This window comes from Vanellus vanellus, assembly GCF_965231255.1.
Source record: "Vanellus vanellus genome assembly, chromosome: 1".
Classification (NCBI taxonomy): Eukaryota; Metazoa; Chordata; class Aves; order Charadriiformes; family Charadriidae; genus Vanellus; species Vanellus vanellus.
In genome coordinates, this window is record NC_138905.1 from 67,911,134 (window position 1) to 67,935,469 (window position 24,336).

Sequence of the window (24,336 nt, forward strand, 5' to 3'; positions counted from 1 at the left end):
TAAGATGGCAATATTAATTCTGTGAGCAGTGCCATCCAGCTAATTGGCTTATCTGACACTCCAGCGTCCATTTTCAAGGTGTAGTCTCCATATACATATAACTAATAAAAAGCCAGAACCTTCTAAATGTTTCACTCTAAACGTTCATTTCCATGCTCGGTTAATAAAACAGTTCATCGTTCCACTCACTTGCCTATCTGTTCTGTAGACAAAATCTAGATACAATTTGCTGCAGAATATGTAGGGCTTTCTTTTTAAGAAAGAGGGCTATGACTGGAAAGAAGAAAGAAAATAGTCTACTTGGTGGGGTGGATGTTCCTGTGCTGTTGGCTGCTTCCTTGATTAAACATTGGGAATGCTGGAAGAAGAGCAGTGATTCATGGGCAATGAGAAGAGAAGCAGCTATGGTGGGGGTTGTTGAGGAGAGCAATGATGATGTTCCTCTATCCTCACTAGACATGGTAACTTTGAGGACAAGCAAGTGACAGGTTTTGTCCTTTAGGGCTGTGACTTTATGGCAGAGGACCCTCTTTGCAATCTGTGTCACAGTGGCTGCCCATCTTGGGGTCGCACTCGCTTCCTGCGCTCCTCAGTCTCTGTGTCCTCACTCTGCCCAGAGAAGGGGCCAGAGGGGCTGGCTCCTGGGCTGTTAGCTAATGGCAGCTGATGTGCAGCAGGTCTCTGTGGTTGCCCAGTTTGGACTTCTCCCTCAGAGAAGCCGGGGGGGTTATTCATTGCAAGTTCCTCTGTTCACTCCAGCAGGTGACACGACCATGGGTGACACACAGAAGGGCAAGCTTCATCAGGAAAGTCCTGTGAGAGCTGAAATGCATCTGTTCCCCTCCAGAAAGCTCACAGGAGATACTCTCCAGGATGCCGATCAAAGACAGGACTGCAAGCAGGAGCTGGAGACAGAAAGTGAGGTGGAGACACGTTTTGGAAAGCGACTGGGAATCGTAACACCCTGTGGGATGGAAGTCTGGGAGTGCGAGGACAGTGGTAGAGCCCCCATCAGCAAGGTTATCCTTGCTGGGGACAAGTCAGACCCACCTGCGTGTGGGAACGGTACCATTTGGATTCAGCAGGTGGGAGAGAAAGCCTATGAGTGTCCCGAGTGTGGGAAGAGCTTCAGCCGGAGCTCGTACCTGAGCCAGCACCAGAGGATCCATCTGGCAGAGAAACCGTTTAGCTGCTCTGAATGTGGAAAGAGTTTCACCCGCAACTCAGACCTGATCAAACACCAGCGGATCCACACTGGTGAGAAGCCCTATCAGTGCAACGAGTGCGAGAAGACCTTTAGCCAGAGGTCCAATGTGATCAGGCACCAGCGGACCCACACAGGAGAGAGGCACTACCAGTGCAGCGAATGTGGGAAGAGCTTCAGCCAGAACTCACATCTCATCGTTCACCAGCGAAGCCACAAGGGTGAAAAACCCTTTAATTGCCCCCGGTGTGAGAAAAGCTTCAGCGACCGCTCCTCCCTGATCATACACCGGAGAGTCCACACCGGAGAGAAGCCCCACAAGTGCCAGGAGTGTGGGAAACGTTTCCGGGACAGCTCGGCCATCATTCGGCATCAGAGGATCCACACGGGAGAGAAACCGTACGAGTGCACTGAGTGTGGGAAAACCTTCCGGCAGAGCTCCTCACTGGTGACCCACATGCGAACGCACACAGGTGAGAAGCCCTACAAGTGCCCTGTGTGCGGGAAGGGCTTTAGCCAGAGCTCAGCGCTCACCACTCATCGCCGGATCCACGGTGGGAAGGCCTTGCCCATGTACCACGGCGGCCTCCTGCCCAGCCCCTACCAGTGCGCCGAATGTGGCCGGAGGTGCAGTGACTGCTCCACTCTGGCCAAGCATCAGACCACGCACGCCGAGGAACGGCCCTACATCTGCGTGGAGTGCGGGGACAGCTTCCGTCGGAGCTCGGCTCTCAACGTGCACCTGAGGATTCACCGTGGGGAGAAACCCTACAAGTGCGAGGAGTGCGGAAAAACATTCAGGCACAGCTCAGCCCTCGGTGCTCACCTGAGGATCCACGCAGGAGCCAAGCCCTACGAGTGCGGCGAGTGTGGGAAAAGCTTCCGGAAAAGCTCCACTCTTAAAGTGCATTTGAAAATCCACATGGCCAAGAGACCTTATAAATGTACGGTGGGTAGGAGAATGCTTACTTCCCGCTCACTTCTGCCATAGGGCTGGAGCGGGTGTTTGGAGCAGGAAACAAAAGCAGTTGTTTGGGGGCACCTGAAACAGGTGGGTGATGAGAACCACGGTGGGAAGAGACTGACTGGAGGCACAGTAACTCTTGTGTCAGGGCTGGGTGCTTAACCCCAGTGGCACAAAAACCATTAGGAGGTCTGGAAGCAGGGAGCTAGTCCTAAGAGCTGAGCGCTGGTGGTTTAGGAAGAGTGCCGAGAGCCTGAGGAATGGGCACCAGCTTCTGGGTGAACTGGGGACGTGGTAGACTAACAACTGGGAGAATCAGGCTTGTAAAATAACCTTTTGACAAAAGGAAAGATGAAAATAAAAAGTCCCAGGTTGGTTCTGACTCAAAACTTTGGCTTGTTAGACACTGTAGTAGTCTTAGGAACTCTCTTTTTTTGTTACCTTCCCTTGTTTTTCATGAATGTAGTAAGTTAACCCAGTGTCTGATGGGGCGCTTCCAAATCTTTTGAGTCTAAGACGTTGGAGCTGAACTTCAATCTGTTTGTCTTTTCTTCCGCTTTTCCAAATCTTACACGGGCCAATGAATTCCTACCTCCGCACGCAAAGCCTGGCAGACACGGCAGGTGAGCAGCGCAAACCTGTCATGGCTGTTCCCAGAAAACATGGGATGCGCGAGCATTCCCAGTTGGAACGCCGCCCATTGCTAGTCTGCGGAAAGTTTGTCCTTGCTGGTTTGGTACACCTTCCAACTTGGGACATCAAGAAAACACGGGGAAAAATGTGGCCTTACCTTATTTAACCAAAAAAAAAGTATTCCCCGCCCCCCCCGCCCCAATGTCCTAGTCGGAATCGGTACACGATGAGTTCCTACTGGTAGTCCAGAGACTGTTTGCGATTTTGTAGTGCTTTTTACTATAGAGCATTCTTTAGTTGTTTTGTAAAGTATTAACATATAAAGTTCCGTGTTAACACTTAGGAATGACTCTATTTGCATTTATTACTATGCTAACCACCGCGTATGACATAAACCTCCTCTATATTGCTATGTTTTATTACTAGCTATGTGTTTCCATTCTAAATAAAACCTTTTTCTTTTTTTTTCTTTTTTCTCCGTATAATCCCGGTTTCCGCCCTTGCGTATGGTGGGAGTGAAATTCTACGGGGGGGGGGGAGTAGGGGGTGGAGGGTTGGGGGTGTCCGCTCAGCCCTGCCCCGGGGTCGGTGGGGCGAAGGCCGACCTGAGGGGAGAGCCGCCGCGCTGCCGGTTCTCCGCGTTCCCGAACCTCCGCGGCTGCTCAGCAGCCGCCCGTTCCACCGCAGAGGCCGAGCGGCTCCGGCTGCCCCGCAGGCCCCGGCCCGCTCAAGCCGCGCCGGCCGCGGGTGAGGGGCGGGACTTCCGGTTGTCACCGGAGCGTCACGGGAAGGGGGCGGGGCATGCCCGGCGCTCTGTTCGAAGCGGGGCGGCGGGATGGAGAGTGGCGCGGCGGCGGCGGGTCCTGGGGGTCGCCGGTTCCCTTTCCCTTACACGCCCTACCTCATCCAGGAGCGGTTCATGGCGGCGCTGTACGGCGCGCTGGAGGCCGGGCGGGTCGGGATCTTCGAGAGCCCCACGGGCACGGTGAGGCAGCGCGGCGGGGAGCCGCCGCCCGGGAGGAGGCCGCAGGCCCCTGTGGGCGGGGGGTGGTACCAGGGGTAAAAGGGCCCGATCCCGCTGGGAAGGGGGCTGTCACCGAGCGGGTCGCCCCCGTGGAGGGGCAGCGCTGCCGGTGACAGCGGGGGCAGCGGCCACGGGAGCCTCATCTCGTCCGTTTTCTCCGGCAGGGCAAGTCGCTGAGCCTCATCTGCGGGGCCCTCTCCTGGCTCCGAGACTTCGAGGAGAAAAAGCAGCAGGAGGAGGCGCGACTTCTGGCACTCGAGGACGGTGGGCAGGAGGGGAAGAAGAAGCGGCTGGCTTCAGCTGGGCCGGGACGCCCGGAGAGCAAGGACACGGCCGGGGAACCGGACTGGGTTACGGCATTTGTGCAGAAGAAAGAAGAGCGGGACATGGTGGAGAGGCTAAAGGTTGAGAAACACTCGCGTGTAGAGGGCGGGTAAAATAACCAGGTGTGAGGATCAGAAAGGCTGACGTCCTGGGTGGGGACCGGAAAAACATGTGAGGCGAACTTTGGTGGCGGTGGTCTTTGTCTTTCACGGGACTTTGTTTCGGTTACGAGGGATGAGGCATTGCTGTGCAGGTTGCATGAGACAGGAAACTGTATTGCTCTGAACATAGTAACATATAACAGGCGAGAAAGGGACTGTGTACTGACAATTTTGTTACAGAGTTAATTTTTTTTTTCTATACCCAGCTGTCCTGGTTTTAGCTGGGAAAGAGTTAATTTTCTTTCTAGTGATTGCTGTGACAGGAATGTTGGTAATGCATATTGTTTTAATTGTTGCTAAGCAATGTTTATGCTTTTCAAGGACTCTTTTCAGCTTCCCATAGAAGCTGAGCAGGAATATAGACAGAACAACAGAGTGGCCAGTGGAATATTCTGTACCATAGATGTCATACTCAGTATATAAATGGGGATTGGCTGGGGGAGGGATCCGTGATCACTGCTCAAGACGGTGCCAGTTCACTGGCTGGTGAGAGTGACTTGTGTCATCACCATTATTATTTTCCTTTTCCGTTATTGCTAAACCATGACACCAGGGCATAGGAAAGTCATTATAGCCAGGGTTTAGAACTAAATACACTTCATCCTTCCTTCACTCTCCCTTTATTTTAGGAGGAGCAGATCAGGAGGAAAAAGCGAGAAGATCGTCTTGAGAAAATTCGCCATAATGTGCAGTTAAAATATGCAGCAAAGAGAAAGGTCAGTTGTCCCACAGAGATTAGAACTTTCTGTTTTGGTTACCTTGAGTGTTGTTCATACCTGTTTATATCTGCGACTTCACTCTGAATTTTCCAATTTGTCTGTTTGGGGAGCTCCTTGTATTAGGTTGCTTAAATTGGCCATCCAAAATTTCTGGTTCGATTTTATTATTAAAGTACAGATGTGAAAAACAATATGTGCATAAAGAATTTCCTGTTACAGTGTTTGCATGTGGATAGAAAGAGTGTGTTCTGATGGCCTTCTGGCCCTCTGCTTGTATTTTAAAAGCTTTAATACTTGGATTTTTTTTATTTTTTTTTGAAAACTCTCTGTTTTTGCATGTGCAAACACTCTACTTCTGGAATAAAACCTGTAGAACTGGAATTAAATTTAAGGTCGTAAGAACAGAAGCCCCCCTCAAAAAAAGCCAGGTCAGGCTTTGGTCATACTTTGCTCACTACTGAGGAACTATTGTATTTGCTTACTTTCACAGCCAATGTGACTGTATTGTTCAGAAATGTCTCTTTTCTACATATAAAAAGTTGACAGATATATTTTCCTGCCATTTAGATGGGTGAACTGGCTTCAGTACTCTTGACTCTTAAGAGCTTTTTGATGGTATGAGTCAAACTTCCCAGAAATACCCACTTCAGGTCCCCAAACAGGCAGATTTACTAGGCTGCCAGGCTATTAGTTTCTAGTGTGCTCCATCTCAAGTGCTGCGTTATGTTTTGGTCAACTCCTGTTAAAAGAATATGGCAGAAATAGCAAAGGTTCAGAGATTAATGGCAAATCAAAAAAAACAAGTGGAACAAAGAACTTTTGTCTCTTAAAAGAGGATGAAGAGCATGTGAAATGAGAAGCCTGATAAAAAGCAAGAAAACAAATGAGAGGAATATTATAGAGATTTGGAAAAGCAACCGATTCGTCTCTGTAGTGCTCACTGACTGCGTTTCTTCATAATGCTGTGGTAAAAGAACACTTGTTAAAGTTGTAAGTTACTGTTTTCAGATTGAAAAAATGAACTCTTCTTTATCAGAATGCAAAGTTAATCAGAAAACTATTCTTCAAAAGTTTAGTGGAATTTTTGTAGAGGGTTAGACCTGTGTTAGAATAAGAACCACATAAGTGGAGAAAAAAACAGCAAGAGAAGTGTTGTGCTCTGTATTCTAAAACAGGTGCTGAGTTTATTCTAGCTTTGAGTTAAATGTGGACAGTATTTGATTATATCCTTATATGCTTGCTTGTTTGGGTTTGTTTACACAGTTTTTTTTCTCAGGCAGACATCTTTTATGGACCACTTTAAGCAACTAATACTGGATTACATGGATATTGTCCTTTCAGGATCATTTCGGGTTCAGTGGGCCTTTTGCATAGAAGGTTCTTTATGTTTGCCCTTCATATATGCCTGTATGGGCAAGTCTTTGGTTTTCGGTAACAGCTGCATTCTGTGGGGCTGAACAGCTTCAGACACCTGTGCACAGACATTTGCTTGTCCTGCTGTGGGTTTACCCGGCAAGCCATTCCCTGTGTTACGGGTGAGGGACTGTGCTGTCTTCTGACCTGTCCGTGACATAAAGCAATATGCGCGCTACCTCTCTTTCTGCATGAGAGATAATGTGGTTGTGTGTTCCTTTCAGAGATCTGAGGAGGATGAGACAAAGCGCCTTCTTCAGCTCAGCAAGGAGGTTCTTTCAGAGGGAGCTGGAGTGGATGTTCTAGAGCAGCTGGATCACAATGAGGAAGAGCTGATTCTTGCTGAATATGAGAGTGATGAAGAAAAGAAAGTGGTATCTGGGTAAGGCCAGGGACTGAGGGGGTTCCATGCTAAGGAAACATTTTCTGTGTCATTTTTGGCTTGCCTTGATTAAAGAGATTTCAGCTGTGATTGTGCAGATCTGGAGTTTCTCCCCCATTCACACTTTGTAAGGTAGTAATTGTTCTGGGGGTTTGTTTAATTGGTTGGTTTGGTGGTTTGGGGGGATTTTATTTTGGTTTGGTTTGTTTCTTAAGCTTTTGTTAGACTGATCAGAGTGACCTGAAGTGTTTTCTGAGACAGTGCATCTTTCTTAAAATGTGTGGCAGTGTCCTGCCTTTATCCATGCCCGGTTTCCCAAAGAATGCCTCTGGATGCTGAGTGAATGACTTGAGATCAAGTTCTTTGCATTAGAAAAGTAAAATGGATCTCGGGGCATCAGAAGAAGCTATCATCCTGCAGATTAGCACTGGCATCTCTTGATACTCTAAAGGAGAGATGTTCACATTTCTAAAGACCAAGCTTCAGCATGAAAACCCCATGCACCCTCTTCTCTCTCATACGTTTGCTTTATGCAGAAAGCCAGAAGCCATACTTCAGCATGAAAAGTCAAATACATTTAAAATACAAATTTACTAATTAGTATCTAGACAGATCATTCTGCCTTAAAAATTGCAAAACATGAAACTACTTCGTTTATATGTAGTTTATCAAACATTAAACTGCTGTTGCCTTTGAGGAGCTCTATGGCAGCTGAATGTCTTCCTGAAGCTTTTCTTTATGCAATAGCTTGAGGGTGGTAAATTGTCTCTAAAGGGGAAGTTTTACAAAAATAAATAAATAAGCTCACCAAAGAATAGTATAGCACTGATTAGCTTATGCCTGGGGCTTAGAAGCACCAGATTTAAAAGAAAAAAAATATCTTGAAGTTGCTAAAGACACAGCCCTACAGACATTTTTCTTTCAAAGAGCAAGGCTTGACTTGATTGTGCACACTTACGCTATTCTTAAAAAGTCAATTTTTCTTTTGCCTCCTCAGTTAAGATCTGAGGCTCTTCTTGAGATGACATAACCATCTCTCTTGAGACCTCTTTTTTGTAGTAGAGCATCATTTGATTCTAACTGTCAGTGATCTGCTGAAAGGGAACTATTTGAGCTTTCTTTTTACTTAGGCTGGAAGAAGAGGACGATGATTTGGAAGAGGAACATGTGACTAAGGTGAGATGAGGAAAGTAAATAGTGCTACCTCATAGAACAGTGTAAGAGTGAGCAGAATTATGGTTTCCTTGCACCCTTCCCAGAGTCATGCAGTGCAGAAGGATTTAGGAACTACCATCCAAGAACTGCCAACTTTGTTGTTAATAGCAACCAGTTCTGCTGTGCTTATCTCCTTCTGGACTACACTGGCTACCTAAGCAGATTATTCTGCTAACATGGCTGAATTTTTGCTCTGGCTTGCTGTAAAAGTGTCCTGCAAGAAACCGTTTTTTATTACTCTCCAGTGGTGAGTCCCTGCTATTATAGGGACCTTGGAAAATTAAAGGGAAACAAAGGCAAATGCATAGGAGAAAACAAAGATAGGGCTGTTGGCCTCAGCAGTTGTAAGGTAACGCACAAACATGTGCCTTCCCTTGTGTGTTTGAAGGCTTGAGCAAGATTAACCTTGTTGAGGTGCTTGGCTGCTTCCTTGCAGGATTGGTTGTAGGTAGGGGGTTGGCTTCCATGTTCTTTTTGTCTTCCCTTTGTTCTTCCTCATTGTAGATTTACTACTGCAGCCGCACTCACTCCCAGCTGTCTCAGTTTGTGCGGGAGGTGCAAAAAAGTCCTTTTGGCAAAGACACACGACTGGTCTCCTTGGGATCCAGGCAGGTATGTGGCATTGTTCACAAGGGACCCAGAGTGCGTGTTAACTTAATGTGAGAGACTTTGCAAGGAGGTGTGTGGATGTGATACCGCAGAAGGCATCTCAGGGATTGACTGAATCTCCCACAGAAAAACTAAAGCAGTTGTGAGTTGTGACACAGATGTCTGTGATGTATGTTTTTCTGTGAGCTGTGTTTTGGCCATTTACCCTTTGATGTAAATGCAAAAATCTGTTTTACCTCTTCTGATGTAGAAGGTTACAGGTGTCTGAGTCACTGGGAAGGTGCTCTTCTTAGTATTATTTCTGGTAGCATGTTTTAGAAGCTGTTACATAGCAGTAAGCTGTCTCAGTGCACCTTTTCTTTTTTATGGGTTTTGAGCATATTTGTAGCAGTTAGTATGCACAATGTCTGGCCAATAGACTTCTCCATTTCAGAATCTGGCCTGAGATAGCTTTAAAGAAATCTTTTATTTTACAGCAAAGGGTACACATGGGGGCTCTCAGTGCTTAATGACCTCCTACCGCTTCTTCTCTTTGCATGTCCAAGAACCTGTGTGTAAATGAGGAGGTGCGACGCTTGGGGGCTCTCCAGCTCATCAATGACCGCTGCATGGAGATGCAAAAGAACAAACATGGTAGGAACACTTCCAGCCTGGGGAAGCAATTGCTGATAAAGCTGGTATGAGAGTCTGGAGACAGCGTGCTGTGCCAATCAGTTCTAGCAAGAGAGCGGTAGGAGCATAAAAATGGCAGGTTGGAGGAGCAGAGCTTAGTGCTTTTACTTTCTTGTCCTCCAGGATAGGATGCTGAGAACTGTATGTGTTTTCTGAGTGCTTTAAGTTGGTCAGGACTTCTGCGACGGAAGGATACTCGTCTTTGTAATTCAGTACTAAAATGTTGGAAAATGTCACGTGGCTAAATCTAACTGGCAAGAGTAGTGTCCACTGTGGAGATGGGAACGTTACTGCCGAGTAATATTTAAATAGATGATAGGTCAAAAATATATTACAAAGCCTGCTTTGAAATACAGGAAGTTCTGCAAAGTGGTTGTTTTAGGTTATGCGTTATTCATAGCTTTCTTTTGATTTCTGCTTTTAGAAAAGAAGAGTGATGAAGAGATGGAAGGGAAGAAGAGACGTGTGAGTCGCACTGTATGCCCATTTTATTCCTACGAGCAAATGCAGTTTCTCCGTGATGAAGTTCTAGTGGAAGTGAAGGATATTGAGCAGTTGGTGGCTTTGGGAAGGGAGACCAAAGCCTGCCCGTATTACGGGAGTCGATATGCCATTCCTGCTGCTCAGGTAAGGTGTACGCGGTTTTAGCGGAATTAATGCCAGGGGCTCTAAGAATAAACCAATTGCCTGCTTCCTCCAGTACTGTTACTCAATATTGTGGGAGTTTGTAAACAGGCTGTGTTTCTGTCAGCTGTAGTTTTGCTGAAAAAGCAAAGGAATATGAGAATACACATTTGAATTTAAGGGAGGCTGTGAGTATGCCTCTCATTCTGAAATACTTGAAAGGCTCAATAACACTGAGGCAATACAGATACATGGGTGTAATCTTAACTCGTGTTACCGCTTTTCTTCCTTGCTTGGTCCTCTGTCAGAAGATATTTGTTCAGTGCTTCAGAGGGGATTCGGAAAGTAACCTGAGCCGATAATGCTGTTGTAGCATAATCATTTTTCTTTAGCTTATATCCCAGTGCCCCTCTCAAGCATGTGCTCCTGTCTCTCTTCCTGCCTTTCCCAGAATAAGAGCTTGACCAAATTCTGCAAGACTATCTGATATGGGCCTTTAATGAGTGGCTGGGGAGTGCCTTAAGTTTGTAAGGATGAGAGCTAGAATCAGGGCAGTGTGTTCTTCTCCTGTAGCTGGTGGTGCTGCCCTATCAGATGCTCTTGCATGAGCCTACCAGGAGCGCTGCTGGGATCAAGCTGAAGGACCAGGTCCTAATCATTGATGAGGCCCACAACCTCATAGACACCATCACCTGTATCCATAGTGTGGAGGTCAGTGGCTCTCAGGTGAGTCATAGCTTGGCCCATTAATCATCAGTGAGCTCTGCATCCAGCAGAGTGCCTGTTCTTGACTGCTTTGTAATAACAGCTCCTTATTTTGTTCATGTAGCTGTGCTGTGCCCACTCCCAGCTGTTGCAGTACATGGAACGATACAGGTGAGGATTTCAGAGGAAAATAGCACAACAGTGGCAAGCAGTGTGGATGCCATGGCTGGTCTCATGTCTGCCAGGTCTTTGTTGCTTTTCCCTGGTGGAAAGCTATTTGCATTAATACTTCTGCAGATGAAAAGCCACTTGCTTCATTATCTCTGTCTAGAATCCGTTTAAGTCAGACTCCTGGGGCTGGTATTAAGCTGTGAGAAGGGGGATACCCTGAGGATTCTGGCTTTCCCATATACTCTCAGTTTCTTTCCCTGTATCTCCTTGTGATTGCTCCTGCTTTGTGATGCAGAATTTCAAAAGATTCAGTCTTTCATGTCTGTCCTGGACCTTAGTCTTTCATGGGCTGACTGGCATTATGGCAGAGGCAGTAAGCTCTGAGGAGGAGGAAGCTATATGTGGGTTTTGGCTCTGCCCAAATCTTGCATCTTGTCATCCCTGCAGTGATTTATTATTGCGCTCAATGCTAATAACTTTGAATTTGTGGCACATTATTGCAACAGGGACTTTAGACGTCACTGCCAGTGTAATAAACAAACTGTAATTAATGTGTGAGGAGAAAGGCCGTGTTAAGAACAGTGAGGGGTGCATGGGTGAGTGCTGTGGCAGGATATCCAGCGGTCTATGCCATGTCACAAATAGGGAGAGTGAGCCTGGGAGAAATCATTCTTGGTTCCTGTCTCCCCAAAATGAAGGGGAGTTCAGGTGCTTGTCTCTGCAGCTCAGCTGCTTGAGTTAGTCCCTGAAGATGTTTTGGAGCCTGATACCTGTCTCCTTTTTCATAGGAAACGTTTGAAGGCAAAGAACTTGATGTACATTAAGCAGATCCTGTATTTGCTGGATCGGTTTGTGGCCATGCTGGGAGGTAAGCAAACCTGTTCTATCTCCAGGGATGCTGATAGATTCTGAGCTACTTGGTGCTTCCTCAGGGCACTGTCCCCCTTTCCCCTCTGCAGAGACTGTGGGGAAGTGTTGCTCACGTATAGGTTCAGATGCCAGTAATTTTATTTCTCAGGCAGTTTTGTAACATGGGGATGTTGACTGGTGTCTGCCTGAACCCCTCTCTTTGATTAGCTGAGGAGCAGCAGATGACATGATAAGTTGGTAGAGGCAGTTTCCTTCTCTTTCTATGTGGTTTTCAGAGCTGATTTGAGTGGGGACAAGGTAGGATGCTAAGTGAGATGTACAGCAGATGTGTGCCAGTGATCAGGACAGCACAAGAGCTGCACAGGATCAATCTCCTGGGTCATCTGGTAGCAAGGCCTCTACGGGTGTCAAGCGTGCTGCTGCAGAATGAATCTTTCTTGAGTGGTGCCTTTCCTTTGTGAGAAAATATTATTTTGCTGTGATTTTTAAATCCACTGGAATTCTCAGGACTCCTTCCCTCTAATGATCTGTTTGCGAGACCTCAGTGTGTCTTGAGGAGTGCCTGTCATAAGTTCTTTATGAACTTCCTCCTTGCCTGGGGGAAATGCAGCTCTTTGGGGAAGGGGCCTGGTGGTGCTCTCTGCCTCAAACATATACTTCTCTTCCCCCCCTGTTCCTGCCACTCTTCTCTTCCCCATGCTCACTTAAGTGCTTTCATTAGAAAAAGCAGCCTGTGTACAGCTTCATGATTGAGGCTGCAAAAGTGAAATGTGATGTGGGTGTTAAACTCTAGGACATAAAACGCAGTGAGTGGCAGCAATTAATCCTGTTCTGGCTGTCGGGGTCTGGGCGTGGAGCTGTCCTCGGGTTTTCCCCTCTTCCCAATCGCCTGCCAGCCTATGCGCCTCCCAGCTGCCTGCTGCTGCATTGAGGAGGGGTGAGGGATGCATTGCAGTCCCTGTCCCTTCATCTTTGCGGCACGATGACTACGTAGTGTGTGAGCATTTGTGTGCACCCACCCTACCTGCTGCCTCCTGCTACTGAAGGAATGTAGGTGGTGGTTCTTAGGATGCAGCAGCACACTCGTCCTACAATGTAGGGCTGCCCTACAGGAGAAACTTAAAACTGAGCAGGAGCTGATGTTTTGTCTGTACAGCTACATTTTTGCAGATGTGTAGTTATTTCCTGGGGTTTGTCCGGGTGTGGTGTCCCTTTCAGCTCAGTTGTTAGTCTCTTGCTTCATTTTAAGACAGACCCATTGTAAGCCTTCCTTGAATTGTTTTCCTGTTTTACAGGTAATGTGAACCAAAATCCTAGCTGTCAGACAGTTTCCCAACCCGGTAAGACTGGAGTGAACATCAGGGGTATGCAGTCATCAGTCAGGGACATGGGGGTGGGCAGTAAGGAGCTGCAGGCTCAGCAGCTAATGATTTCTTTTTTTTCTCCTTTCCCCCCTTTTCTTTCAGGCACAGTACTAAAATCCATCAATGACTTTCTATTTCAGAGCCAGATTGACAATATCAACCTCTTCAAGGTAATGCAAATGTTGTCATCTGCCGGGGCACAGGTAGTTGGTGACTTGTTCAAGGTTGTCAAGAGGCATGTGTGACAGCTGGAAGTAGACCTAAGGTCCGCATGGCAGAATCTGCTTTCTAGCAGATTCTCCCCACCTTCCCAATGTATAGATTGCTGCTGTTGCTGTCTGGATAACTGCATTAAAGCTGGACAGGTGGTCTTGGGGTAGAGGGAAGCAAGCGATTAAACATGTACAAGTGCAGAGGCTGGCTGTAGGCAAGGCTAAACTATAAGGGTTGAGGATGAAGAAACTATAGTGCTCCAGTAACCTAACCCATCCCTCGAACTTCCAAACACAGCACCTTAACACCATGTGTCTCCACTTTAGAAGGAATGCCTTTGTACTACACCATTGTCTGGAAGTCAACACTCGCAAAAGAATTGTGCACCCCTCTCCAAAAGCACAGCAAGAACAGCAAGTGATATCCCTGCTGGGCAGGGATCAAGGACAGCAGGACGGGAGAAGGGATGCTGAGTATCCCTTCATTTTTCTGTCTTTCTCCAACAGGTTCAGCGTTACTGTGAGAAGAGCCTCATCAGTAGAAAGGTACTGCCCCTGAGGCTTTATGGGCAGCAGTGTTCAAATGCTGTTTCACCTATTGAGTTTGATGTGGAAGATGTAGTAGCTGGGATGGGAGTCTGTCTTCTCCACCCTGTTCTGCAAACAAAATGGTTCCTGCTAAAAGCACGATATGGGCGGGTTACTTTTTGCTTATATAGCAAAGAAACATACAACATGGTGTACTACAGTTTCCAGTGGGTGCTAATTCTGTGCTGCTTGGCCTCAAACCCACCAGCCTGGTAGGCTGTGCTGCACTGCCCTGTGGGAACAAGCATCAGAGACTTCTTTCGGTTTTGATTCAGTGAGTGAAGGAATGTAGTGGGAGCTCTGGGCTAACAGATTGGGATTGGGCTGGTTTGCAAACACCTACCAAGGAACTTTATCTGTGGCAGGCGAGTAAACTTGGTTTTAGCTTGTCTGATTCTTGCTGTTGGTAGTCTTAATCTTACTGGGTTTTGCTTGGCAGCTTTTTGGGTTTGTGGAGCGATATGGAGGCCCTGCCACAGCTGTGAAGACCAACAAGGAGAACCAGAAGTTGGCTGGTTTGCAGAACTTTCTTCTGACCCTCCAGCAGGGGTCTGGTAAAGAGGGTGAGTTCAGGCATCTTGTGCGTTTGTGGACAAAGTGAGGATGTGGAACCTGCATCTATCTGCATGAGGAATGGAGGGAGGCACATTTGAAGAATGAGAGACTGCAGTAGCTGTCCTGCATAGGTGTTTTTTAATATATCTGACTAGAAAACCTAGGCAACTATACATATGATTAGAAGATCTCCTCAGGTCCCTTCCAAGTTGAATGATTATGCAATTCCATGTTTACTCTGCACACACTAAAAAGCTTTGCACTGCTGTGACATGCTGGCTCTGGGAGCTGAGCTACCCTGGGTAGCTCTGTTTAATGGTGCCAGCTACGAAAGCCAGATAGTTCTTTTTTCTACCCCACCCCCCCCCAGCAATGAGACAGAATTTGGGCTCTCCTTTACTGGGTCTTTGTTCTCTGCCTGCATATGTAGACCAGGCATCACTTTCCTGTAGAAAGGACCCGTCTATATTTTGTGCTTAGTCCCTGTATTTAAAAATGTGGCCTAAGTTCCCTGGCTCTCCTTTTCTCTTCGGGCCAGCAGGTACTCCCCAGAGCCCTCCCATGGAGGCTGAGAATGACCAGCTCCGAACTGCCTCTCCACTGATGCAGATTGAAGGATTTCTCTCAGCCCTCACGAACACAAACCAAGATGGCCGAGTCATTCTCAACAGGCAAGGTACTAGAATGGATGAGCTGGGGAGAGGTGTCATGAGTCACCAGCAAGGTGCTTCACTGGCAGTGAGGGAGGAGATCCTGAGCCTGGGGGGAGCCTACAGCAACACATCTGTGCCGTCCCTGATGCAGGCTGGCAGGCTTGGTCTGTCTGAGGATGTTCATGAACCCAAAGGAATTCTTAACCAAGGACCCTGGGGCAAGGGTTTGCAGAGCTCTGCTCCCACTTTGGATGTTAATTTTTGTCTTGCAATTTACTGCACCTCTTCTACAGCTCTAGGAATATTAGGAAGCAGAAGGTAACTTCCAGGTTGACGTTACCTGCTGCTGCCCCTGGCAGTGTTGAATAGCAAGTCCTTGCTTTGACAGGTGGGGACCTGCCAGAGTGCCCAGGGCAGGAGGGAGAATCTCTCATGTCCCTGAGTATGTGTCATGGCTTGTTCCTGATGTTGTCTCTCTCCTTTTCCCAGGCACAGTTGGTCAGAGCAGCCTCAAATTCCTCTTGCTGAATCCAGCTGTCCACTTCGCCAAGGTGGTGAAAGAATGCCGTGCTGTAATCATTGCTGGGGGCACCATGCAGCCGGTGAGGGAATAAGGATGCTGTGCTGAGCTCTCAGGAGGTCCCTGGTGCTATCTGCAAGCAGGCATGGAAGGATAGAAGCTTGGCCCCGCTGGGTTGTGCTCTTCTCACCTCCCATGGTGTGTGTGGGAAAAGACCTTTCCTACCTACCTTTCATCTTCCTGGTTCGGTCTCCCTACATCATGCTGCCTCTTTATGCAAAAAGTTGTAGGTGTAAGGGCAGGATTGCCCTTGTCAGCCTTTCTCATCCTCAAGAGGATACAGGCTGAGGCTGAGCTCATGGTAGGTTGGAACTAGCATGGGTAGTAGTCAGAGGACCTTGCAAAGCCATCTGACCTCCTAAAGGGACAGGGATCCCACAAGGACCATCCCATAGGGGATCTTTCAGAAAAATCAAGACTTCAGTATTGGCATGGTGGCAGGCAGCTTATCGTTCTTCTCCTGTTGCTTTAGTGCCTGAGACAATGTGTTTGTGTTGTACAGATGCAGTGGGGTGTGTCAGATATCCCAGTTAGTTACATTTATCCTGTTCCTGGACAAGAATGTCCTGAAAATTCCTCTTTGCCCTTGTGGTGACAAGGGAAGGAAGGAGGGTCTGAAGTGCAGGACCTCCTTCTTGAAAGGCCACCATTCCGACTTTGAACCCTTCAGACAGCAGCACGGAGAGAGGATGTAGTTGCAGTCCAAGCTGTGGTCTCTGCAGTGCTTGGGGGTGCTGGTAATAGGTGTTTGGGCCTGGGGAAGTCTTAAATTGTAGAATCATCATAAAAAGGTTTAGGTTGGAAGGGACCATAAAGATCATCTAGTTCCAGCCGCCCTGCCATGGGCAGGGACACCTCCCACTAGACCAGGTTGCTCAGAGCCCCATCCAGCCTGGCCTTGAACACCTCCAGGGATGGGGCATCCAGAACTTTTTTGGGCAACCTGTTCCAGTGTCTCACTTAAAGAATTTCTTCCTAATATCTAATCTAAATCTACCCTCTTTCAGTTTAAAACCATTACCCCTCATCCTATCGCTATACTCCCTGATAAAGGGTCCCTCCCCATCTTTCCTGTAGGCCCCCTTTAGGTACTGGAAGGCTGCTTGCTAGAAGGTCTCCCTGAAGCCCTCTCTTCTCCAGGCTGAAAAATCTCAATTCTCAGCCTGTCTTCATAGGAGAGGTGCTCCAGCCCCCTGATCATCTTCGTGGCCCTCCTCTGGACCCTCTCCTACAGGTCCATGCCCTTCTTCAGTTGGGGGCTTCAGAGCTGGATGCAGTACTCCAGGTGGAGTCACAGGAGAGTGGAGTAGAGGGGCAGAGTCACCTCCCTTGATCTGCTGGCCACGCTGCTTTTGATGCAGCCCAGGATATGGGTGGCTTTCTGGGCTGTGAGTGCACATTGCTGGCTCATGTTGAGCTTCTCATCCACCAACACCCCCCAGGTCCTTCTCCTCAGGGCTGCTCTCAATCCATTCTCCCCCCAGCCTGGATTTGTGCTTGGGATTGCTCCGACCCATGTGCAAGACCTTGCACTTGGCCTTGTTGAATTTCATGAGGTTTGCACAGACCCACCTCTCAAGCCTGTCCAGGTCCCTCTGGATGGCATCCCTTCCCTCCAGTGTGTCGACCGCAGCACACAGCTCGGTGTCACCTGCAAACTTGCTGAGGGTGTGCTCAATCCCAACATCTCTGTCGCTGACAGAGATGTTCAACGGCACCAGTCCCAAAGCGGGGTGGTTCCAGGCAGGGGACCTGCCCTGTGCAGCAGGGCCATGGCAAGGCTCAGGACCGCCGGCACTGGAAGGGGAACACCCACACACCCACATCCCCCATCCTGTCCCTCGGTGGGCCCAAGTGGTGCCTGGGGCTGGGTCGCCGGCAGGGGCTGCTGCCGCTCCTGTCCTGGCCGCAGATGGTGTCGTGTGGGGGGGGCAGCCATGCTGACACCAGGGCCACCAAGGGCGGATGGGGTCCCCTACTTCAGGCCCTGTCTGACCTTGTGGGGTGTATGGTGACCCGTCCTGCTTCTGTGTGCCCTGGGCTCCAGCACGCTGCCCAGCACAGCCCTGGGTGCTCGCCCTTCCTGTGCCTATCGTTTTCCCATCACAGAGGGAGCCTGTCTCCCCTAGGGCCAGCAACCCACCGGACCAGACTGACCGGCTCTCCCTCAGCGCTTGTGCTCAAGGAGCAGTACCGGTGTTGCTGATGAAGTCTCTTTTGGGATACTGGTACTTCACCTCTCTTTGGCTTGTGTGGTTCCTAGGTGGCCGATTTCCGAGACCAGCTGCTGTCCTGTGCTGGTGTGGACCCTGCGCGTGTGGTGGAGTTCTCTTGTGGTGAGTGTGCTGGGGGGAGACAGGGAGGGGGTCATAATCTATCCCTGTGGCACCTGTGTTTTGCAGTGTGCCTTTGGTGCTGTCAGCGCTCTAAGCTACATGGCATCTTTCATGGCAGCCAAGGGGTGCTAGGTCCCTTCTACTATGAGTGTCCCCAGAATCAGTGGGCAATGTGCTATGCCTTCTTCCCAGGGGCTCAGGGATGGACATCAGAGCAACTGAGGGACTGAGGCAAACGTGTGCCTCACTGCACGCTGGTAAAGCTGTCCAGCTAGTGAGGTTTGTGCACACAGCAGTGGTGTTGACTCTCACTACTTGTTCTTGTCTCCAGGACACGTGATTCCTCCAGAAAACATTTTACCCATAATCCTCTGCAGTGGTCCTTCCAACCAGCAGCTGGAGTTCACCTACCAGACCAGAGACCTGCCCCAGATGGTCAGAGTTTCCTTTGTTCCCTTCCTTGGTATCTCTTTTGTGCTTCGCGGGCTTATGTTTTATAGGGCAGTGTACTCTCTGTTTGAAAGGTGGGCTGGTCAAAAGCCATGGCAAGGGAAATCCATGGGATTTGGGGAAGGTGTGTTACCAAGTAATTGGGAAAGCCAAGCAGCAAAAGGGCTTTTGAGCTGCCTGCTTAGAGGTGGCTACTGGAGGTGAGGAATACTAGCGACTCCTGTTTGGCTGTATTGAGATCCTGTATTTGTGTGCTGAACATCAGGAGATTTCTGACTGTGCTTCATGGTTTGAAGGGCTCAGTGACAGTGGAGCGTGGCAGCCCTGCAGAGTGGGGGCCAAACCACAGGCACAGCAGCAGATGTTTCTGCACTTTTGCCTTCTTCCTTTGGTGGGCCTGTAAGCACCTGAGGCCAGACCCTAGGTCTGCTCTGCTGCTGCTCAATCTCCACCAGATGTGCTAGCTAGCTCTCCACATCTGTTCTAGCATGACAGGTCCCATCCACTGCAACATCAGACATAAACCCTCCTTTCCTGAATGACCACTGCTCCACAGCAGTAACAGAAACCCTGGATTAAGAGGAGAGGCCAAGCAGTGAAGAGCTTTTTGGTGATTCCCAGCACCCCTATAGAGTTCTCTTCAACCTGGCATGTTACCCACATTTTTACTCCTTTAAGGCATGTCACTGGGGAGGTGTGATCCCGGGATTATGCACAGAATCAGAGCAGCATCAGCTGGAGCTCCTGCCACCTGCAATATGCTCTTGTCTCTTTTGCAGATGGATGAGACGGGTCGAATCCTTTGCAACCTGTGCAATGTGGTCCCAGGGGGTGTGGTGTGCTTCTTCCCCTCCTACGAATATGAGAAGCAGGTGTATGCACACTGGGAGAAGACGGGGCTGCTCACCCGCTTGGCGACTAAGAAGAAGGTAACTGCAGCCACGAGCAGTTGCTACTTTAAATGGAGGTTTCAAAAACCACACTATTATCTATGCATTACAGGCCTCTCTCGCTGAGTTGTTCTCATACTCTGCACAGCAGAGCAGAGCGGATGTTTATCTAGCCAATCCCTCCAGTAATGAATAAATGATACTTCCCGGGCGGTTGATCACTGAGCTGGGATCTAAATGAGATTAAATGCAGCTATAGATTCTTTAAGTGCACAGCCTGTGTAGTGGCCATGGGGGGAGACAATCCTCGCTTTCCATAACCAGCAAGCTTGCGCCCGTGCGGCTGGGGGCTGCTCAGATAGACCGCTTATAGGGAATTTATTTTTCCAAGGCTCAGCTATGTGTCCTTGAACACAGACCAGCAAAACTAAGGGCTAGGCAGAATGGGACCAGACTGCAGATCATAGGACAAATGGAATTATTCTTCTGGTAGAAGTGCAGAGTGGAGAATTGAAAGACCAGCAGTGGTGACTTCTGTTGAAGCACTGATGAGAAACACTGAATGGGGAGATCACTGCAACTATGAAATCTTTGCTATGACTCTCAGGAGTATTTGAAGGTTGGGTATTGAGGGTCAGGCATCCAACTGTCTCAGGGTGTGGGGCAGGGGTTTTGGATTGTGTACTGAGGAATGGGGTGGGGGAAGAAGAACTACATAAAACCTGGCTGTGACTTCTGTTTACCAAAAGCTAAATAATTTACCATGTGGATTAGGAGAGTGGAGTCCCAGATATTTCACAGCCTCGGTGCAGGCATTCTGGCATGTGGATCTGCCCATAGGTTTTTGTGGTGGAAGCACTATGCTTCAGCTTCTCCATGTGTTTGTACAGCTGTCACTCATAGTGCCTTTCAGGTGTGTTCTGTCAGGGTCCCAACGGTCTGCCTGGTGCCTCCAAGGCTTTGTGCCACCATCATGCAGCTTGCTCTGCCTTTCAGCTCTGATTTGTTCTTGTTTGGCCTTTGCAGTCTCCAGCAAATTGGATATGCGTTAGCAAAGCAATTTGGTAGAAGTGCAGCAAGTGTGACTTTCGCCTGCCCACACATAAGATCATATCATAGCAGAGGAAGGTTAAAGTCTTTTCTTAGGTGGCTGTGGTGAGATCACACTGAGATATATAAATTACACAGGGAAAATTAATTTAAGTCAGAGGATTAAATGGCTACTGTTTAATAAGTTAAATAGTTTTGGCTTATGTTTGTAATTGCTGGTTATTTTTCTACTGAAAGACTGATTCTGGCTGGTAAAATTTGATAGTACTTCTTGCTAACCAAAAGAAACTGTATCCTTTAGGTTCTTTACTGTCACAGAAAAGACAGATGTTGCACCTCTTGTTTACTAGGAAAACAACTTGTGATTTAGGCCAAGGTGCACCATCTATCAAAATGCAGCTTAATTAACTGCAGGGGCTTTCAGTAACTAATTAGGCATGCTAGAATAACATAAAGAAATATTACTTTATGTATGCTTTGCATAGAAAACTAATTTATTCTTTGGGCAAGGGGAGCTACTACTTGGAATTAATTGGTGGTTCGAATTGACTGGTCCTATCAGTGTCCTCCAAGACCTTGCGGCTGGAGGGTCTCCTCACCCCGCTGGGTGGAAAAGATGCACATCGCTTTCCTGCCTTCCAGCTCGCAGATGACTCTTAACTTCTTGCAGAATCAGACGAGTGTGCCAGAACTCAAAGGGAATGTTGGAGGGGCAGGAACAGCTGCTGCTCCCTTCAGAGCCCAGCTGAAAAGTGCTGTAGTGAGCATACAGTGCTCTTCCAGGGTGGAGGGGAAAAGTACTGATTAAGTTGGTTTTTCAGGCAATTTGCCCTTCCCTGATCTTAGTTCCATATGCTGTTTAACAGCATGGGAGTAAAATGATTTGCTTTCTTTAAACTGTTTGCTTCCTGTTGCTGCAACTGACACACTGCCTGTGACAGATCTTTCAGGAGCCTAAGAAAGCCAACCAGGTGGAGCAGGTGCTGGTGGAGTATGCCAAGTGCATAAAGGTAAGCTGAGCTGGCAGCCTGGTGGGAGTGTGGCATTCCAGCTGCGTATGGGAGTGCTGCTAAAGAGGGCATTGCAGCTTTTAACAAAGAAAGAGGGCTCTAGCCCAGCTGTGTGAGTGTTTCTGCAGCACAGACATCTTCCCTGCTCTGGTTTAAGTTGCTGGTCCCTCTCCTGCAGCGCTGCAGCCAGGCAGGAGGACAGATGACGGGGGCTCTGCTGCTTTCTGTAGTTGGAGGCAAAATGAGCGAAGGGATCAACTTTTCTGATGACCTGGGAAGGTAAGGTGGCTGCTCCTTGGAAGGTGAGCAGTGGGCTTGCGGTGTGGTGACTCCAAGCACAATGGACACATCAGTACTTGCATAGATGATTGATAGAAAATCCTGGGGACCACGTGGCTTGGGCTGATGCTTAAACCAACAGGACCAAGTCTGCTAGGTGGTGTAAAACCCGCTTGTCCAGAATACTTTACGTGTGAGTAATGCAGTTAGGCTTGCTGTGCTTAGATAATCCCTTGTTCTGGCACCCTGAATCCCTTTGCAGCTTTCTGTTCAGAACGTGCTTGTCAGACTGCTGTGCTTTATTGCCGCCTTTGGTTTTCAGGGCTGGCTGTCTTTCAGGGGTGCAGTGACCTCTAATTTATCAGTCTGTTGGCAAAGTGCTCTAGGATGAGACATTAAGAATAATGCAGTCCTCCCTTGCCCCTTGCAGGTGTGTGATTATGGTGGGAATGCCTTACCCCAACATTAAATCTCCGGAGCTCCAGGAAAAAATGACTTGGCTTGACAAAACAATGGTAACAGAGACACTTACACCTCTGCCTCTTTCACTTCATCTTTTTAGTATTAACTTTCCTCCCAGCACACAGATTGTGTGGTACCAAAGACACAGCCGCCTTCATGCTGCGTGTGTGTAGAGGTGGCACTAAACACAGGGAAGAAGCTCACTGGAGGGAAATGCCACTGGGGTTGCTGGGAACTCTGAGTTCCAAGGGGAGCAAGGCCCCTTCGCCCCAGAGGAGGTGACAGGGTGGTAGAAGCTGCTTGCCAGGATCACTTCTGCTCTTGGCTCATTTTCTCACTGCCCGCTGGAGATGCTGCTCCTGGGCAGCTGAGGACAGGTTTTCTACCTTCAAGAGGGCCGTGGGCTGGCTCTTTGTGAATGTTCAACATAGTTTTCTGACTGCAACCTTTCTTCTGTTCCTCCTTACTCTCAGCTTGTGGTCTGCTTGGCCACCCACTCACTCTGCAAGGGTAAACGCATTTGCCTCACTTTGTTATTAAGACTCACAAGTTCAATTTACATCTGCCTCATGTTCAGTCTTGCCTATTTCTCTTTTCCAGCCCAGAGCCGCTGGCCAGGCACCTAGCAAAGTGCTGATTGAAAACCTGTGCATGAAGGCAGTAAACCAGTCGATAGGTAATTCATCCTTCCTTGGACAGGCTGGGGGATACCAAATGTGCCTGCACTGAAGTAGGAGGGTGGGGAAAAAGGACACATTACCAATCAGTCTTAAGTACAGATGACGGGAACACAAGCTTCCTTGCCTGAGAACAAACACTTGAGTGGGCCATTTTAATGTGGTTGTACACTCTGTACAGGCAGAGCCATTCGCCATCAGAAGGACTTTGCAAGCATCCTGCTCCTGGACCATAGGTACTCACGCCCTGCCATCCTTAACAAACTGCCGCAGTGGATCAGGGAGAGAACCCAGGTGAAACCTGCCTTTGGATCAGCTTTTGCAGAGTTAAGAAAGGTCAGAACTTTTATCTTATGTACCACTACCAAAACTGTTTCCTACTGTACTCATCTACTTTTCTCAAACCTTCACTTTAGAGTAAGGTCAGGGACAAACTGTCTGGTTTTGTGTGTTCCTAGTTTCATCGAGGGAAGTTGGACGCTTTGTGATGTGGACCAGAGAACAGGCTGCATGTCAACTCTCTGAGCTACACTTCTGAAGAACACCTGAAGCAACACAAACTCCTGCTTTTCTGTACCAAGGAGTTTGTGAATCTCCACCCTCTGCCTCCTTTGTGGATGTTTGCTGTTCAGTATCTGAGTGCTATGATGGTGAGACAGCCTTCAGCACCACAACCAGGAGGCAAACTGTAGGTCTGAGGCAGGTGAAGGCAGGAGCAGCAGGCTCTTCTTTGTTTACAGCTGTTAAAGTTTTATTTAGATTGATTAAATATTTTCAACGCAAACACTTAAGTATGGGGAGTATAATTATTTTGACTAAACACATCTGCCTTTTTTCATCAACCACCAAATGTAGGGGCACTGATGACCAATGAAGAAAAGGTAGAGCTCTTCACATTGTAAATTATCAGGCCATTCGTTTGTATCATGTTGGAATTACAGTCAAACTGGTAAGACACGGGGCAGCTATGGGTAATATTTCTTATCCCCTTCTTTCCACCTTGCTTCAAGCAGTCAACAGATTCAAGGAGCAGCATGTTCTCTCATGGGGAACAAAGATACAGCCATAATACAGCACAGCACTTCAGTGATTGTGCTGAAGCACAGGATTTCTCTGCTCTTTTTACTGCCTAGGTTTTTGAGTTCCAAGTAACTTCCTGTGGAAAATGGTAAAACTTTTCTATTTAGTGTAACCTTCCTGGGGTTCTTTCCTAGGTTGTGGGTCAGTGGTGGAGGGCAGCAATAACAACAGGGATGGCTACGTAATCTCATGGTGTGACAGAAAGAGCTAGGAACAGCTGAGAAAGCCTCTTCCCAGGAGCTTCTTTTGCCTCCTTGCCAGTTTCAGCAGCTGGGTACTACCTCTCAAGGCTTTTCACAATGAAGAAAGCACTTATAATTAGACACAGAGCTGGTACGCATTCCCTAATGTTAATTAGCCCCACAGGGAAAGAAGCAGCTGCTTCTGAGAAACTTCCGTGGTGAGTCTCCTGCCTCTTCAGTGGGTACAAACCCCACCCTCTGGCACAAGCTCTGCCTTA

The 24,336-nt window shown here is 48.2% G+C and overlaps 2 protein-coding genes across 3 annotated transcripts; both read left to right on the plus strand.

The window, feature by feature from the left end:
- Positions 1 to 773: 773 nt before the first annotated feature.
- Positions 774 to 3,275, plus strand: LOC309669035 (uncharacterized protein; the record flags this gene model as incomplete). Its single annotated transcript, XM_082479608.1, has 1 exon — positions 774 to 3,275. The coding sequence occupies one exon, from the start codon at positions 774 to 776 to the stop codon at positions 2,193 to 2,195; it is 1,422 nt and encodes a 473-aa protein (XP_082335734.1). The 3' UTR covers positions 2,196 to 3,275.
- Positions 3,276 to 3,705: 430 nt separating this feature from the next.
- On the plus strand, positions 3,706 to 24,004 carry DDX11 (DEAD/H-box helicase 11). 2 transcript variants are annotated; one of them, XM_082489988.1, is made up of 26 exons: positions 3,706 to 3,786; positions 3,990 to 4,229; positions 4,940 to 5,026; positions 6,667 to 6,824; positions 7,955 to 8,000; positions 8,544 to 8,651; positions 9,194 to 9,281; positions 9,745 to 9,947; positions 10,518 to 10,670; positions 10,774 to 10,820; positions 11,609 to 11,688; positions 12,986 to 13,030; positions 13,157 to 13,224; positions 13,774 to 13,812; positions 14,294 to 14,417; positions 14,948 to 15,085; positions 15,552 to 15,664; positions 17,906 to 17,978; positions 18,310 to 18,413; positions 19,208 to 19,357; positions 21,310 to 21,378; positions 21,557 to 21,657; positions 22,088 to 22,172; positions 22,720 to 22,795; positions 22,978 to 23,132; positions 23,255 to 24,004. In XM_082489988.1, the coding sequence occupies exons 1-26, from the start codon at positions 3,721 to 3,723 to the stop codon at positions 23,282 to 23,284; spliced, it is 2,646 nt and encodes an 881-aa protein (XP_082346114.1). In that variant the 5' UTR covers positions 3,706 to 3,720; the 3' UTR covers positions 23,285 to 24,004. The 2 variants fall into 2 exon arrangements, with proteins under 2 accessions (XP_082346114.1, XP_082346115.1); XM_082489989.1 differs by having other exon boundaries at positions 14,951 to 15,085.
- Positions 24,005 to 24,336: the final 332 nt, after the last annotated feature.

Coding starts and splice junctions, on each gene's coding strand:
- DDX11 (XM_082489988.1), top strand. CDS start 3,721: ATGGCGGCGCTGTACGGCGCGCTGGAGGCCGGGCGGGTCGGGATCTTC. Junction 21,658..22,087: donor TTTTCTGATGACCTGGGAAG/GTAAGGTGGCTG, acceptor TGCCCCTTGCAG/GTGTGTGATTATGGTGGGAA. Junction 22,173..22,719: donor CTTGGCTTGACAAAACAATG/GTAACAGAGACA, acceptor TCTCTTTTCCAG/CCCAGAGCCGCTGGCCAGGC.